This window comes from Oncorhynchus tshawytscha, linkage group LG07 (assembly GCF_018296145.1).
Source record: "Oncorhynchus tshawytscha isolate Ot180627B linkage group LG07, Otsh_v2.0, whole genome shotgun sequence".
NCBI classification, from domain to species: domain Eukaryota; kingdom Metazoa; phylum Chordata; class Actinopteri; order Salmoniformes; family Salmonidae; genus Oncorhynchus; species Oncorhynchus tshawytscha.
This window is the reverse complement of record NC_056435.1, coordinates 24391095-24408532: the sequence shown is the minus strand read 5'-3', so window position 1 is coordinate 24408532 and position 17438 is coordinate 24391095. Positions and strand designations below refer to the sequence as shown.

General features: G+C 42.4%; 2 protein-coding genes across 5 annotated transcripts in view; both read left to right on the top strand.

The window, feature by feature from the left end:
- The window catches only part of arhgef3 (Rho guanine nucleotide exchange factor (GEF) 3), a 127117-nt gene extending 126033 nt beyond the window's left edge, over positions 1-1084 (top strand). For 2 of the 3 annotated variants that reach the window (XM_024426464.2, XM_024426466.2), the window contains one exon: positions 110-1084. In XM_024426464.2, the coding sequence (XP_024282232.1) occupies positions 110-507 (398 nt within the window). In that variant the 3' untranslated portion in view covers positions 508-1084. The remainder of the gene's footprint in view (positions 1-109) is intronic. The other variant, XM_024426465.2, reaches the window with a different exon arrangement.
- A 9487-nt stretch (positions 1085-10571) lies between these two features.
- The window catches only part of LOC112254170 (protein TASOR), a 22543-nt gene continuing 15676 nt past the window's right edge, over positions 10572-17438 (top strand). For both annotated transcript variants that reach the window (XM_024426461.2, XM_024426460.2), the window contains exons 1-9: positions 10572-11393; positions 13184-13329; positions 13429-13521; positions 13608-13680; positions 13922-14013; positions 14095-14229; positions 14410-14540; positions 14628-14659; positions 14841-14946. In XM_024426461.2, coding sequence (XP_024282229.1) covers positions 11168-11393; positions 13184-13329; positions 13429-13521; positions 13608-13680; positions 13922-14013; positions 14095-14229; positions 14410-14540; positions 14628-14659; positions 14841-14946 — 1034 coding nt within the window. In that variant the 5' untranslated portion in view covers positions 10572-11167. The remainder of the gene's footprint in view (positions 11394-13183; positions 13330-13428; positions 13522-13607; positions 13681-13921; positions 14014-14094; positions 14230-14409; positions 14541-14627; positions 14660-14840; positions 14947-17438) is intronic.

Below are 17438 nucleotides of genomic sequence, written 5' to 3'. Positions count from 1 at the left end.
GAAGGACTGTTGCCGCTGGGCACCCCTGGTCTATTAATGCTGTGGTCATTAACTTGCAATCTGCTTGTATCGAATTTCCCCTGTCTAACCTCATCTCTCCTCTCCTCAGCCAAGAACTTCTTCAGAGTGTCGTTTCATAGCAGTAGCCAGCTCCACTCCCACTCCTTCCAAGCCAGCGATGCCTTCAACAAACAGCAGTGGCTCAACTGCATTCGACAGGCCAAAGGAGCTACTGAGTCGGCCATTGGGGTTGTGGGTTTGGGGATTCCTGTCGGGGTGGAAACCAGTATCAGTGACCCAGAGCCCCCTCCAAACCTACTCAGCCCCCATGGCCCTCTGAGCCCTACAACACCTCCCCTCTCAGGACCACTGGCCCCCCAGCCAAAAAGCATGGACCATTGCGACAGTGACTCGTCTGTCGACTCTCCAGGCTGTAGCATGGACATGGACACAAGCGAGGCTTTGGCCTCCCCCACAGGCTGCCCTGATGGACCAAACAGACTCTAGTAGTAGCAGGCCATCAGAAGTGTGACCTTCGGGGTGTCATGGCCTCTCTGGGCTAGAGGCTAAACCTTGGCAGTATTGGTGGCAACATGGCAATGCTCCCTATATACGGGAGGGAAGAAATACACTGTGGAAAATTGGAGCACTTTTTAAAATTCTATCCACTTTTTTCATTTGTTAGTTTTCTTTGTTGCTGAACTTGGAAGAAAAACAACTCTCATTCTCTCTTGAGCATCTTTCTATGAGACTGTGGTGTTGTCTGTAGCAGTGACAACCATGTATCTTAGCTGTGACTGTCAGGTCTACTGTGGATGTCTACCTGGAGAGGAGGGAAGGCAGACATGACTGGGACCACAGGACTGTATTTTTGTTGTCTCTCCTGGTCTGACTCTGGGCCTCTAGAGACACTGCAATCACACGTTATCCCACTGCAGTACTACTGTGGCCTCCCAGAGCTAAGAGAATACACTGATGACATTCTCTAAAATATAAATGCAACATTTTAATGTTCCATATGCACAAATTTGTTCACATCCCTGTTAGTGAGCATTTCTTCTTTGCAAAGATAATCCATCCACCTGACAGGTGTGGCATATCAAGAAGCTAATTAAACAGCATGACCATTACACAGGTGCACCTTGTGCTGGGGACAATAAAAGGCCACTCTAAAATGTGCAGTTTTGTCACACAACACAATGTCACAAGTTGAGGGAGTGTACAATTGGCATGCTGGCTGCAGGAATGTCCACCAGAGCTGTTGCCAGATAATAAAATGTCAACTTCTCTACCATAGGCCGCCTCCAATGTTGTTTTAGAGAATTTGGCAGTACGTCCAACCGGCCTCACAACCGCAGACCATGTGCAACCACGCCAGCTCAGGACCTCCATATCAGGCTTTTTCACCTGCGGGATCATCTGAGACAAGCCAGCAGGCCAGCTGATAAAACAGGAATATTTTTGTCTGTAATAAACACCATTTGTGGGGGAAAAACCTGTTCTCAGTGGCTGGGCCTATGCCCAGTCATGTGAAATCCATAGATTAGGGCCTAATGAATATATCAATTGACGGATTTCCTTATGTACTGTATCTCAGTAAAATCGTTAATTCTCGCATGTTGCGTTTTATATTTTGTGTGTGTGTGTGTGTGTGTGTGTGTTGATGTAAGAATCTAGAGAACATAGTGTTTGCAATACCCAGTCAAAATGACCAGCAGAATGTTTTCAAAGACAATCAATATGATGTTATTATTGTAGTACTTGACATGGGGTTGCAGGGGGGTTCGTTAAGGACAGGTTACCGCAACGCTGTTAAAGGTGTTCACCTCAGAATCTTCCCACATCTTGGCCAGAATTGAAAGCTATGGTGTTCCATAAGTCAGGAACTGACAATTCTAGAACAGGCCCCATACACGGCCTCTTGGTTGTGTAACCTAGTATAAACACATGTCACTCAGAGGGGAGAGCTGTTGGTGGGGTTTGATTCATTTCATAATCGATTGTGTTTATTTAAATCTCCTCTATAAAGTAAATTAGTCTGAGGTAAGCACAACATTAAATTATTACATGAATTTACAAATTATGTAGAAAGACTTGAACAGATTCCATAGTTGAGCAGTTAGACGTAGTCAATCTCTACTAGATTCTGTAAGAAGTGGGAAACGTAACATTTTACAGCAAGTAAAGAACCCATCCTGGAGGAAGCAGGATTTTCCATGGTGTTAAGAGTCAATGTCTTAAATTAAAGATACATTTTGGATTAAAGCCAGTATTGAATGAATTATTGTTGGTGTGTTTAATGGTCACGTTTATCACCCACAAAGTGACTCACTGGTCGCTCCTGTAAAAAGCGAAGCAGAGACCTTTATTGTTTAAAAGAAGTAGTCACTTGTTTATGTATTTGTACTCTGACCAGTCCTCTGTCACTGGGTGCTCTGTGTTGAACTGACTCACTGCTAAATTGTTGCCAAAACTGCATGTGTCAGGTAATTATGATCTTGTGAAAGTTTACTTGTGGGGTGTCATGTTCCCTCTCATTTGTATAGAAGTTCACGCATTTAAAAGGAATCGGTTTGACCAAGTAAACACTAAAATAAATATCCCAAAACAGTATTCTTAAGTTTTTTTTTTATAAAGAAAATGTATTGAAATCTATGATTTAGGATGTCTATTTGTAGTTTATTTTCCCACTATGAATTAGTTAAATATGCTTTTATTTGGTTCATGTTGGAGACTGGAGGAGAGAAGATTGCACAGGGAGGTATTGGAATGGGAGGGGCCTAACGAACAAGACGGGGAAAAAAGAATGGTTTCAGAACGAAATACTGCATGTTGTTCTAGGCTATGTACTGTAAGCTAAGCCCTCAGATAAAGGGAATTGAAAGGAAAATACAGTGGTGAGTTTGAACCCATTAGGTCAAATTTATGCAGAAAATCCTCAAAAGTCCTAATAATAAATAAAGTGAGCTTGATATAACAAAAACAATTGTACTTTTTCTTTTTGTTGAGGAAACTGATCCAGAATTCAATGTATTTGTTGGAAAAAGTATGTGAACCTCACGATTAAACGGCTATTAATTCAAGTGTATTTGGTCCCATAATACAAAAAAAAATTCTCTCTTCAAACTTTCTCTCACCACTGTAGATACTTCACATTGTAAGATGATGGCTATATGACCTGGCTGAGAAAGATGGACATGAAAAGACTGGACCAAGTCATATTTGTTACTGGTATTATGGTCTGTTGTGATAGAGCCTTAAGTGCCTTAAGTAGTGCCTTAAGAAGGTATGAGTGACCATGGGGTTCTTGGTCACCTCTCTGACCAAAGACCTTATCCCCCAATTGCTCACTTTGGCCGGGTGGCCAGCTCTAGGAAGAGTCTTGGTAGTTCTAAACGTCTTCCATTTCAGAATGATGGAGGCCACTGTGTTCTTGGGGACCTTCGATGCTACAGAAAGGTTTGATACCCTTCCCCCTCGACACAATCCTGTCTCAGAGCTCTACGGACAATTCCTTTGACCTCATGGCTTGGCTTTTACTTTGACATCCGCTGTCAACTGTGGGACCTTATGTAGACAGGTGTGTGGCTTTCCATATCATGTCCAATCAATTGAATTGACCACAATCAAGTTCTAGGAACATCAAGCATAATCAATGGAAACAGGATGCACCAGAGATCAATTTAGAATCTCATAGCAAAGGGTCTGAATACTTATGTAAATAAGGTATTCTGTTTTTAGTTTAAGTTTTTGCAAAAATAAAAAAACGTTTTGCTTTGTCATTATGGGGTATTGTGTGTATATTGCTGAAGGATTTATCTGATTTAATCCGTTTTAGAATAAGGCTGTAACATAACAAAATGTGGAAAAGGTCCAGGGGTCTGAATACTTTCCGAAGGCACTGTCTGTGGCAGAGACTCCAGACAATCATGGATTATAAACGGAAAACCAGACACGTTGCGGACACTGACATTTTGCTCCTCTACAAGATAAACACCTTCTTCCCCCACTTCGGGCTCATGAGGTCTGTGCGCTCTCATTTTCCATTGCCAATGTGAGTAAGACATTTAAGCTCGTTAACCCTCGCAAGGCTGCCAGCCCAGATGGCATCTCCAGCCGCATCCTTAGAGCATATGCAGACCAGCTGGCTGGAGTGTTTATGAACATATTTAATTTCTCCTTATCCCAGTCTGTTGTCCCCACTTGCTTCAATATGTCCACCATTGTTTGTGTACCCAAGAAAGCAAAGGTAACTGAACTAAAGGACTATCACCCTGTAGCACTCACTTCTGTCATCTTGAAGTGCTTTCAGAGGCTAACTAAGGATCATATCGGTTCCACCTTACCTGCCACCCTAGACCCACTAATATTTGCATCCCGCCCCAACAGATCCACGGATGACACAATCGCCATCGCACTGCACACTGCCCTATCCCATCTGGACAAGAGGAATAACTATGGAAGAATGCTGTTCATCAACTACAGCTCAGCCTCCAACACCATTGTGCCCTCCAAGCGCATCACTAAGCTCGGGGCCCTGGGTCTGAACCCCGCCCTGTGCAACTGGGTCCTGGACTTCCTGACAGGCCGCACCCCAGGTGGTGAAGGTAGGCAACAATACCTCCGCTCCACTGATCCTCAACACAGGGGCCCCACAAGGGTGTGTGCTCAGCCCCCTTCTGTAGTCCCTGTTCACCCATGACTGTGTAGGAACTTTAGTGGTCTAATAATTGGTAACTTAATGAACGAATCTGCCTACTATTTCAAATGGATAACATTGAATAAGGGCACCAGTAATAGTTTTTATTCAAAGAGAAAATTCACTTGAAACTCTGATTAGCAGTTTAGCTTCCCTTCATCAAGTCTAATAACAATCTTAAAGGATACGTAAGGTATTAGAGACAGAATTTGGCAAAGCTAGAGAGAACCACACTTCTTTAAAGACAGGATTTATTATTACACTAAGAAACACACAAAAGAAACAAAGATTACGATTGATATATTAAGGTTATAATTTTGCAATGCCGAATAGTCAAAGAGGAAACAGAGATGCTGTCATTACACTGAACAAAAATATACACTGCTCAAAAAAATAAAGGGAACACTAAAATAACACATCCTAGATCTGAATGAATGAAATATTCTTATTAAATACTTTTTTTACATAGTTGAATGTGCTGACAACAAAATCACACAAAAATTATCAATGGAAATCAAATTTATCAACCCATGGAGGTCTGGATTTAGAGTCACACTCAAAATTAAAGTGGAAAACCACACTACAGGCTGATCCAACTTTGATGTAATGTCCTTAAAACAAGTCAAAATGAGGCTCAGTAGTGTGTGTGGCCTCCACGTGCCTGTATGACCTCCCTACAACGCCTGGGCATGCTCCTGATGAGGTGGCGGATGGTCTCCTGAGGGATCTCCTCCCAGACCTTGACTAAAGCATCCGCCAACTCCTAGACAGTCTGTGGTGCAACGTGGCGTTGGTGGATGGAGCGAGACATGATGTCCCAGATGTGCTCAATTGCAGCAGAACGTTCTCCACGGCGTCTCCAGACTCTGTCACGTCTGTCACATGTGCTCAGTGTGAACCTGCTTTCATCTGTGAAGAGCACAGGGCGCCAGTGGCGAATTTGCCAATCTTGGTGTTCTCTGGCAAATGCCAAACATCCTGCACGGTGAGGGCTGTAAGCACAACCCCCACCTGTGGACGTCAGGCCCTCATGGAGTCTGTTTCTGACCGTTTGAGCAGACACATGCACATTTGTGGCCTGCTGGAGGTCATTTTGCACAAAGGTGGAGGTAGCGGTCCTGCTGCTGGGTTGTAGCCCTCCTACGGCCTCCTCCACGTCTCCTGATGTACTGGCCTGTCTCCTGGTAGCGCCTCCATACTCTGGACACTACGCTGACAGACACAGCAAACCTTCTTGCCACAGCTCGCATTGATGTGCCATCCTGGATGAGCTGCACTACCTGAGCCACTTGTGTGGGTTGTAGACTCCGTCTCATGCTACCACTAGAGTGAAAGCACCGCCAGCATTCAAAAGTGACCAAAACATCAGCCAGGAAGCATAGGAACTGAGAAGTGGTCTGTGGTCATGACCTGCAGAACCACTCCTTTATTGGGGGTGTCTTGCTAATTGCCTATAATTTCCACCTGTTGTCTATTCCATTTGCACAACAGCATGTGAAATTTATTGTCAATCAGTGTTGCTTCCTAAGTGGACAGTTTGATTTCACAAAAGTGTGATTGACTTGGAGTTACATTGTGTTGTTTAAGTGTTCCTTTTATTTTTTGAGCAGTGTATTACGCAACATGTGTTTGGTCCCATGTTTCATGAGCTGAAATGAAAGATCCCAGAAATGTTACATATGCACAACAGGCTTGTTTCTCTCAAATGTTGTGCACAAATTTGTTTACATTCCTATTAATGAATATTTCTCCTTTGCCAAGATTATGCCACACCTGTCAGGTGGATGGATTTCAGGAAGCTGATTAAACAGCATGATAATTACACTGGTGCACCTTGAGCTGGGGACAATAAAAGGCCCCATTAAAATGTGCAGTTTTGTCACACAACACAATGCTATAGATGTTTCAAGATTTGAAGGCACGTGCAATTGGAATACTGACTGCAGGTATGTCCACCAGAGCCGTTGCCAGATAATTGAATGTTCATTTCTCTACCATAAGCTGCATCCAACGTCGTTTTAGAATATTTGGGAAAACGTCCAACCGGCCTCACAACCGCAGACCAGGTGTATGGTGTCGTATGGGCAAGCAGTTTGCTGATGTCAATGTTGTGAATAGAGTGCCCCTTGGTGGCGGTGGGGTTATGCTATGCGCAGGCATAAGCTACGGACAACGAACACAATTATATTTTATCAATTGCAATTTAAATGCACAGAGATACCGTGACGAGATCCTGAGGCCCATTGTCGTGACATTCATTCGCCACCATCACCTCATGTTTCAGCATGATAATGCACGGCCGCATGTCACAATGATTTGTACACATTTCCTGGAAGCTGAAAATGTCCCAGTTCTTCCCATGGCCTGCACACTCACCAGACATGTCACTCACTGAGCTCCTTTGGGATGCTCTGTATCGACGTGTTCCAGTGCCCGCCAATATCCAGCAACTTTGCACAGTCATTGAAGAGGAGTGGGACAAAAGTCCACAATCAACAGCCTGATCCACTCTACGCTGCAAGATGCAAATGGTGGTCACACCAGATATAGACTGGTTCTGATCCACGCCCCAACACTTAAGGTATCTGTGACCAACAGATGCATATCTGTATTCCCAGTCATGTAAAATCCATAGATTGGGGCTTAATGAATTTATTTCTGATTTCCTTATATGAACTGTAACTCAGTAAAATCTTTGAAATGTTGCATATTGCGTTTATATTTTTGTTCAGAATAATTATATTCCAGACTCTGGCATTGCTTGTTTTAATATTTCTTAATTCCTTTCTTTAATTTTTTATATTTGTGTGTACTGGAGCTAGGAACATAAGCATTTCACAACACCTGCAAAATGTGTACACGACCAAAACTATTCGATTTTAGGGCCTCCCGGGTGGCGCAGTGGTCTAAGGCACTGCATCGCAGTGCTAAACTGTGCCACCAGAGACTCTGGGTTCAAGCCCAGGCTCTGTTGCAGCCTGCCGTGACCGGGAGGTCCATGGGGCGACACACAATTGGCCTAGTGTCGTCTGAGTTAGGCCGGTAGGGATATCCTTGTCTCATCGTGCACTAGTGACTCCTGTGGTGGTCTGGGCGCAGTGCATGCTAACCAGCTCGCTAGGTGCACAGTGTTTCCTCCGACACCGTGCACTGTGGTTGGGTTGTGTTTCGGAGGACGCATGACCTTCGTCTCTCCCGAGCCCGTGCTGTAGCGATGAGACAAGATAGTAACTACTAACAATTGGATACCATGAAAAAGGGGGTAATTTTTTTTTTAACTATTCGATTTTGATTTGAATTCACCTTTCAGCAGGACAATAACCTAACACACAAGGCCAAATTTACACTGGAGTTGCTTACCAAGAGGACAGTGAATGTTCCTGAATGGCTAAGATACAGATTTTACTTAAATCTGCTTGCAGATCTATGGCAAGACTTTTAAATGGTTGTCTAGCAATGATCAATTACCAATTTGACAGAGATTGAATCATTTTTAAAAAGAATAATGGGCAATTATTGTACAATCCATGAGTGCAAAGCTCTCAGACACTTACCCCCAAAAATTCACAGCTGTAATCGCTGCCAAAGGTAACTAAACATGTATTGACTCAGGGGTGTGCATAATTATGTAAATTATACATTTCATTTTCAATACATTTGCAAAAATGTCTAAGAACATGTTTTCACTTTGTCATCATGGGGTAAGTGTATACGTAGATGGGCGAGAAAAACAAATGTCATCCATTTTGAATTCAGGCGATAACACAACAAAATGTGGAATAAGTCAACGGGTATGAATACTTTCTGAAGGCACTGTATATTCCATGTGATTACGTATCATTTTTCATATGTACCTGTGTTAAATGTCCATTTCTAGCTATAGAATGTAATTGCTATTCTACTTATTACAGATTCTGGTAGTACATTACATCAATAGGTCTGTTAAAAACTTTGGCGGAGCGGGACTAACAAAGATCATCCACCCCCACTGTTGTCCATGTAGGATATGTAATGGTCAGCTATTGGCTTGCAATGACCCCTAGTGACTGATTAATACTACCATATTAGGTGCTTGCCAGATTCATAGCACTCCACCCCAGAGTTGTGTCCGAGATGCAGCAGCTGTGACTACTATCTTTGAGTCCCTATGTGTAACAACATGTTAATACAATGTGCTACTAGATTAATTACAGTGTTACTACACCTATTAAATAACAGGATTTTCGTGTTACCTTCCAGGAAAGTAAACATCTCTCAACCACATTGGTACAAACCATGTTTAAGATCTAGTACACAAAGAGGGGGAATTATACCATCATGGGAAGAGCCAGTTGTTGGAGTTGTTGATCACTGCTCCTCATGGGACCTGTCTTAGCCAATAGTAGTTGTTGGCGCCCTCTTAGGAGGGTCATCCATGAGTAGGCTTACTTTGGCACCTTGTCTCCCATGGGCCTCGCCTTGTTTTTGATTTATTTAACCTTTATTTAAAAAGGCAAGTTAGTTAAGAAAAAATTCTTATTTACAATGACAGCTTACACTAGCCAAACCCAGAAGACGCTGGGCCAATAGTGTGCCGCCCTATGGGACTCCCAAGCACTGCCGCATGTGATATAGCCTGGATTCGAACCAGGGTGTCTATAGTGACGTCTCAAGCACTGAGATGCAGTGCCTTAGAGCGCTGCGCCTCTCGGGAGCCCATGTCAGCTCAGCCTTATGTAGGCTCAGGTTTCTTTTGTCTGTCTGAACACCATACTCTCCTTACATCTATTCAGTAGTATTTTCTCAGGGGCAGCACCAAGACTTTGTATAAATCTGGATATTTGTTTAGGCCAACAGAACAAAGAGTATTCAAGAGCTGATTATTTTAGTCAGTGAATTTCAAATAAAACAAGCTACTTAAAAAATATATTAAAAAATCTCACATGTAAAGGACAGCATAGCGTGGCTATTCCCAAACTGGGGGTATGCGCAATGCCGTCGGGGGTACGCCAAATAAAAATGTGATTCACATTTTCAAAATAAATTGTAACCATCTCGTGCTCAGTGAAATAACACAATGTAAAGCGTCTGTGTGTAGCTAGTGAGATGAGTCAGGCGCAGGACAGCAGATATGAGTAATGAAAGCAATTTTACTCAATAATATCACAATACATGTAGTATAAACACAAATACGGACAGCAATACAATAAACAATTACTCACAAACAAACATGGGGGAACAGAGGGTTAAATAATGAACAAGTAATTGGGAGATTGAAACCAGGTGTGTAAGACAAAGACAAAACAAATGGAAAATGAAAAGTGGATTGGCGATGGATAGAAGGCCGGTGACGTCGACCGCCGAACGAACAAGGAGAGGGACCAATTTCGGTGGAAGTCGTGACAGTACAACCCCCCGGCATCTTAAAATGCATCTTAAAATGGACAAACAGTACTATTGGCGCTTTTTTCACGTATTTCAAGTGAGAAGGTATTTTAACGGAGTATGTGACCACACGCGTTCGGTTCCCAAGCTGTGTGCCCGAACAGCCGGAAAAAAACCCTCACCGAAGTCCAAAACATCACAAATGCCGTCATAATATATGCACGAACTCTACCGAACCGTTTCGGCTGGGAAGCATGCGGACACATTTAAGTTGCTCTGGTTAAGAGCTTCTGCTAAATGACTAAAACGTAAATATAAACTGAGCCATCAGACCTTTCAAATAGCAGCAGACGGCGCCAAAACCCTACGGATAAAACATCGGCTGCGTTTCAAACTCTATAAAAGACACACCGTCCTCCACTTTACCCTCCCTTTGTGCCATTAGGGGAATCCCCGCGGGTAACTTTGTCGTTGGTCCAAATAATTAGCCAAGCAAGGGAAATTGACAACGTACGCCCCTTAGCCCTCGCTTTGAAACAGTTTGCGAGTGTACAATTATGTTCACTCCGGTTCTGAAACGCCCCATATTTCAATTCGTGACAATTGTACTAAGAAACGTCCGTCAACTTAAAACCAACATTAATATGGCGAAGTCAACATAGAAGTGTATATAAAAACGAATGTAAATAAGTTGAAATGGTGCTACTAATGATCATGACGGCTCAAAGATATGAAATGCAATCATTATTGACTGTAGCCATATAAGGCACACAACAGTTTCATGATGACTCAAAACACAACTGCGGGATGAACGAGTGACAACTTTCCGGGCATTAGCGGACCGTTTAAAATGAATTAATTCTTCCCTCGTCCTGCAAGTGTCAACACGTCAGAAGTGTCCACTTAATTTGAGGGGAGAGAGTAACTATTTTAAGAGTTTGAAACGCAGCCCTCGATTGAGAATCCGTAAGTCAGTGAAAAAGAACGGCCGATATTTTTTTTGAGTGTCTGCGCTCAGAGTGTACAGGAAACCAACACTCCGCCGATTTACAAATAAATATAGCTACGTTTTGGTTACGTTTGTTGACCAATTGTTTATCTCAGATGGAGAGCCACAGTGGTGACAACATCCCTGCATCGAAATGCAGCTCAGTGAAATATTACACAACGTTACCCTCCGAGACTACACCAACTGAAGATGGCGAGCATTCTTCCGAGCAAGCTGGTGGTACGGAGACAAGACCGAGAAGTGAAACTTCGACGCAATATATTCCAAAAGCGGGGGGGCACTTACACTTTCAGATACCGAGAAAGAACAAAGAAAAGAGAGGTACTTTCTCAATGGCTAAATACTTTTTAAAATGAGCTGTAACAGTTGGCTCCCGAGTGGCGCAGCGGTCCAGGGCAATGCATCTCAGTGCTAGAGGCGTCACAACATACCCTGGTTCGATTCCAGGCTGTATCACAACCGGCCGTGGCTGGGAGTCCCATAGGGTGGCACACAATTTAAACGTTAATATATGCTAGTTAGCCAGCTGATGTTTTTGGTGCTACTGTTACTGCGAAAGATACCAATGTTGTCTGGAAGCTAACGTTACTTTGGAGCGGCAGGTAGCCTAGTGGTTAGAGCGTTGACGGGGTCAAAATCTGTCGTTCTGCCACTGAGCAAGGCAGTTAACCCACTGTTCCCCGGTAGGCCGTTATTGTAAATAGAAAATTAGTTTAACTGAATTGCCTAGTTAAATAAAATAAATATTTTACATTCCAATGGCTATTATATTTTACATTCCAATAGCTATATATATATTACTTACTTGTAAACAGTGTTTCAGCTGTCAGATCATTACATTTGACCCGGGTCACCGTTCAGGTAGACTATTTAGCATGTTCTTCGTTTGCTTAGTTAGGTCACCTGCTTTTATTGCACCTGGAAGGGAAACATGGTTTACTTGGCCAGGTAGGTAGCTAGATAGCCATTGGAATGTAGAGTGGTGGTGAGCATTGTGTACAATAAACTTTAGAAGTGTAAGTAGATAGACAGATGTATTGTGTAAAATGTGATATGCTGGTAGACAGCACACTACTGTCGGCTAGTCTACATCTTGCACACTGTTTCTGCAGGTTGATAACAGTGTTAATCTCTCTAGGACAAGGTGATTTTAATCAATATATTTGGCTGTATTTACCCCCCAAAAAAAAGTATATATTTAAAAAAAATCATAATAATATGAAATGCTATTGTAAAGCGAAGGTATATCATAAAGAACTATAAATGCCATAATGATTTGGACGAGACTGCCGAATCGAGACAAAGGTAAGAATCTCTGGATTAACTTCCTCCTTCCTTTTTCATATGTAGTATATTATATATTGTGGTATTTTTTATTATTATTATTATTATTATTATTTTTCCATCGCCAACCACCAGAACGATAGACAAATCAGGGAGCTACCACTCTCCATGATTGCTGTTGCATATCCTTCCCCACAAACTCTGTTCTACAGGACACAATTTATGCAGATGTGTACATGTCTTGAGCCCCAATGTCATAAAAGAGTGCACTGCCAAAAATGTTCTTGATGGATCTATGAATATTGTAGAGGAAGTGTTATTCATGTCAACCAACACAGATGATACTACATTTCACAATGTGGTTTAATTTGTGTAAGGCCTGCATCCCAGCACATCATACATTGTGGTGCACAGTGGAAGATGTTACCACATTGAGACAGGCTTCCTGTTATTTGAGTCACCTTTGAGAGTGTGGTTTTTCTCACTTCTGTAAAAGTAGACTTCACAATGTCTCGTCAGAAATGGCACCCAGTCATATTTTCCTGTTATTTTGGCCAATGTAGCTTTTTATAAGCCTAGCATCTGTAGTTGCATTTCTGGGAGAGAGAGAAATGGTTGAAAAAACACTGACTTACTAACACGGAGGGGGTGTTCTTTGTGTTGCGTTGATGGCTTACCAAGTTTGTTTTTGTGTGTGGGTCAATATTCTGACTGAGCATAGAATAGACTGTGCATTATTTTGTCTCCGAAGACAAACATGTTTAGATTGGGATTTGGGAAAGAACTGAACTGCCCGACCTGACTGTCTCTCGTCTCTGTCCCTGTAGCGTTGTTCCAGCATGTGTCCTCTGAGTCCAGGGAGTTTGAGGACATCTTGACTATTCTGTCTTCCAGCTACATAGAAGCCAGCTCCAACAGGACGTTCGCGTACACAAAGCTAAGAATCGTCCACAGCGAACTGCTGGAGAAGAATGTAAGCAATGCTTTAAGGTGACATTTTCGTGACACAAAAATGCCACTCATCCGCAGCAGCGCTGATGGTTCATCTTTTTGATCGTTGTTTGATTGACAGTTTGTAGAGAAAAGGAGGGAGCTGAAGCTGGATGGGAGGACAGAGAAGGAGCTGGAGGAGACCCACTGTTTCCTGACTGCTGACTCCATCAAGGTGAAGGACCTATAGTATCGCCACGTTTATATGTGTATTGAATGTACATATTACGTGTAATAATACTGTTACACGCCTGGTTATAGCTACCATGGATCTGTGAGAATGGACTTCTTGTGGGGCACAGCTGGATCACCGCTCTGGGAAATCCAGCTAAGGGTAAGGTCATCATCCGAGCCATAGTGGGCTATTTAAACCTGAGTGTTGAAGTGTTGGCAGATGCTAGTTTATCTTTGGTGTAGTTATTGTTTGTATGTGTATATAGGGAGATTGAAGCTGAAGTGAGGATTATACCTAAGTGTTGTGATATCGTATTGAAAGGTCCCTGGCAATTCCCAGCCCAAGTAAAAAATGGTTATGAGGAGGAATAAGACTGAAATGTTTCCGTTGTATCTTCCAGGTGTTTATTTGTCTAAATACTCAGACTTACTGCAGATCAATCCTTTTAACCCTGGAGTCATGGGTGAGATCATCATATTCAAGGTTATCAAGGTAAGAAAACCTTGTTGTTTTTTGTAAAGAAGTGGTCAGAATATGAATGAAAGTAAACAAGCAAATCTCTCTCTCCAACAGGGTAAAGTAAAGAGCATCTATGATAACATGTCTAAGAACCTTTTGGATCCCACACTCAAGTTTGACAGCCATTTATCGAAGAATGCCAGCATAGTCACATCTCTCACCTCCTATAGAGCCTATGACCTCACTCAGGTACTGGTACTAACTACATTGCATGTAGAGGATAGGTCTCTCATTTGGATTATAATCGATTATTATACCGGCAATATTTGTAAATATTAAGAGGGAAAATCAAACTAAAATGCACGTGTGGCGTAGAGGTTTCTTGTATTTACTGTACGTCTCATTCTGGCCTACCCCCCGCCCACACAGCAATACTTCTATGAGTATGACTTTGATGAGCTGAAGGCTCAGCCGAGGCATGTGTGCCCCTATGCAGTGGTCTCTTTCCAGTTCAAAGGCAAAGATGCTCCGTTACAAGCCAAGCCCATGGCTCCCCTAAGGTACAGGTCTATGTCAATTATGTATGAGCGTTGATGTAGAAATGTCAACCAATCTACAAAATGATTTTGTTTATGTTCTCTTAACAGGTCAAACAGCCAAACATCTGTAGGAAATAAAGGTAATGTCATAATTTGTTATGTGGAAGTAGGATTATGATATTATTACCATGTGTAATTTACATTTTAATCATTGAGCAGATGCTGTCATTCAGAGCAACGTACCAGATAAGTACTCTCATTGTGTTCATGTTATCTACTGATGGATGTTTTTGACTGTCATGCCCTTGTCTGTGTCTACAGGCAGGAGTAAATACACAGTGTGGAGTGGAGAGCTTGTGAATGAGGGTAGAGCAGTGTCCCAGGTCTCCTTCTGCTCCTTCTCTCCCCCCTTCCTGCCTTTCAAACTGTGAGTCCTTGTGACCTTTTTACATATCAATGTCGACTTGATAATGAAGTCACTATTATTTTTATTGTTTAAAAAAAAAACAATAATCCCCGACACCAAAAACATACGAACAACAATTTACAGACGCACACAAACAACAACTACATCGCCTCTGCCCAGACCCTCATGCTCACATTTCCATCCCTATTGCTTATGTTATTGTTTGCCACATGGCCTTAAATTGTACCAATTTGTTTTTCTTTGTTGCCCTTGCTATTTCAATAAGAAATCATTTGATTTTTCCATTGATTTAATGATGGCAGATTAATTGATTTCCAAGTTTTAAAATAACCTTTTTAAAGATCAGTGATGAGAAGAGAATCGTCCAGCCCATTGGGTATCTCACTACACCCCCATATGCCATGCCTTGAAATATGCAGACAGACGGATTAAAAATATGTTTACATTGCATATTGCATTTGGAAAGTATTCAGACCCCTTCCCTTTTTCCAAATTTTGTTATGTTACAACCTTATTCTAAAATGTATTAAATTATTACTTTTCCTCAATCTATACACAACACCCCATAATGACAAAGCGAAAACAGGTTTAAGAAATGTTAGCAAATGTATTAAACATTAAAAAAACATAAGTATTCAAACCCTTTGCTATGAGACTCAAAATTGAGCTCAGGGGCATCCTGTTTCCATTTCTCATCCTTGATGTTTCTACAACTTGATTGGCATCCACGTATGGTACATTCAATTGATTGGACATGATTTGGAAAGGCACACACCTGTCTATATAAGGTCCCACAGTTGACAGTGCATGTCAGAGAAAAAAACAAGCCAAGAGGTCAAAGGAATTATCCATAGAGCTCCGAGACAGGATTGTGTCGAGGCACAGATCTGGAGAAGGGACACCAAAACATTTCTGCAGCATCGAAGGTCCCAAGAACACAGTGGCCTCCACCATTCTTAAATAGAAGAAGTTTGGAACCACCAAGACTCTTCCTAGAGCTGGCTGGCTGCCTGGCCAAACTGAGCAGTTGGGGGAGAATGGCCTTGGTCAGAGAGGTGACCAAGAACCAGATGGTCACTATGACAGAGCTCCAGAGTTCCTCTGTGTAGATGGTAGAACCTTCCAGATGGACAACCATCTCTGCAGTACTCCACCAACCAGGTCTTGAAAGTGGAGTGGCCAGACAGAAGCCACTCCTCAGTAAAAGGCACATGACAGCCTGCTTGGAGTTTGCCAAAAGGCACCTAAAAGACTGTCAGACAATGAGAAACACGATTCTCTGGTCTGATGAAACCAATAATTAACTCTTTGGCCTGAATGCCAAGCGTCACGTCTGGAGGAAGCCGGGCACCATCCCTACGGTGAAGCATGGTGGTGGCAGCATCATGCTGTGGGGTTGTTTTTCAGTGGCAGGGACTGGGAGACTAGTCAGGATCGAGGGAAAGATAAACAGAGCAAAGTACAGAGGTCCTTGATGAAAACTTGCTCCAGAGCGCTCAGGACCTCAGACTGGGGCAAAGGTTCACCTTCTAACAGGACAATGACCCTAAGCACATAGCCAAGGCAACGAAGGAGTGGCTTCAGCACAAGTCTCTGAATGTCCTTGAGTGGCCCAGCTAGAGCCCGGACTTGGACCCGATCGAGCATCTCTGGAGAGACCTGAAAATAGCTGTGCATCGACACTCCTCATCCAACCTGACTGAGCTTGAGAGGATCTGTAGAGAAGAATAGGGGAAACTCCCCAAATACAGGTGTGCCAAGCTTGTAGTGTCATAATGCAAGAAAACTTGAGGCTGTAATCGCTGCCAAAAGTGCTTCAACAAAGTACTGAGTAAAGGGTCTGAATACTTATGTAAAAACCTGTTTTTGCTATGTCATTATGGGGTATAGTGTTTAGATTGATGAGGGATTGGTCCTATTAGTCACATGCATGCGATGCTTACATGTTTCACGTAAAGAGGGTTGAGGGAATAGCCTTTCGCTGGAGTAGGGAGTAGAGTGAGACGACGTGCACCATAAAACTAAAATGCTTGATTGCATTTCAAAGCATGAATGTCTCGTGTGCTGTGTAATTGCATGAACTAATTAATGATTGATTGATACAGTATCCTGTATATTGAAATATAGGCCTAAGTTCGTTCCGGTATTAAGACTGAACAGGACGCACTCTTAGGCCTACAGCTCTCGATGGTGCTTATACAAGGAAACTATACAAAGCCTACTAATGATAGACATGAGTTATTACTATAATGATGGTCATAATAGTTGTAATAAGAAGGAGATCAAGAAAAAGGAGGGTAAAGGAGCAAGCTCTGCGTGCATATTATGTGTGGCAAACCGGTGCTGTTAGATTACAATATAATTGTTCTGCCTGTTTGGAACAGTGTAAACAGCAAAAAATAAATGAGCAATACCACTGATCTAACTATTTTTGTTGTTGTTATAAAGCCTTTATTAGACCATAGCAAATAATAAAGGTAGCCGAACCTGTG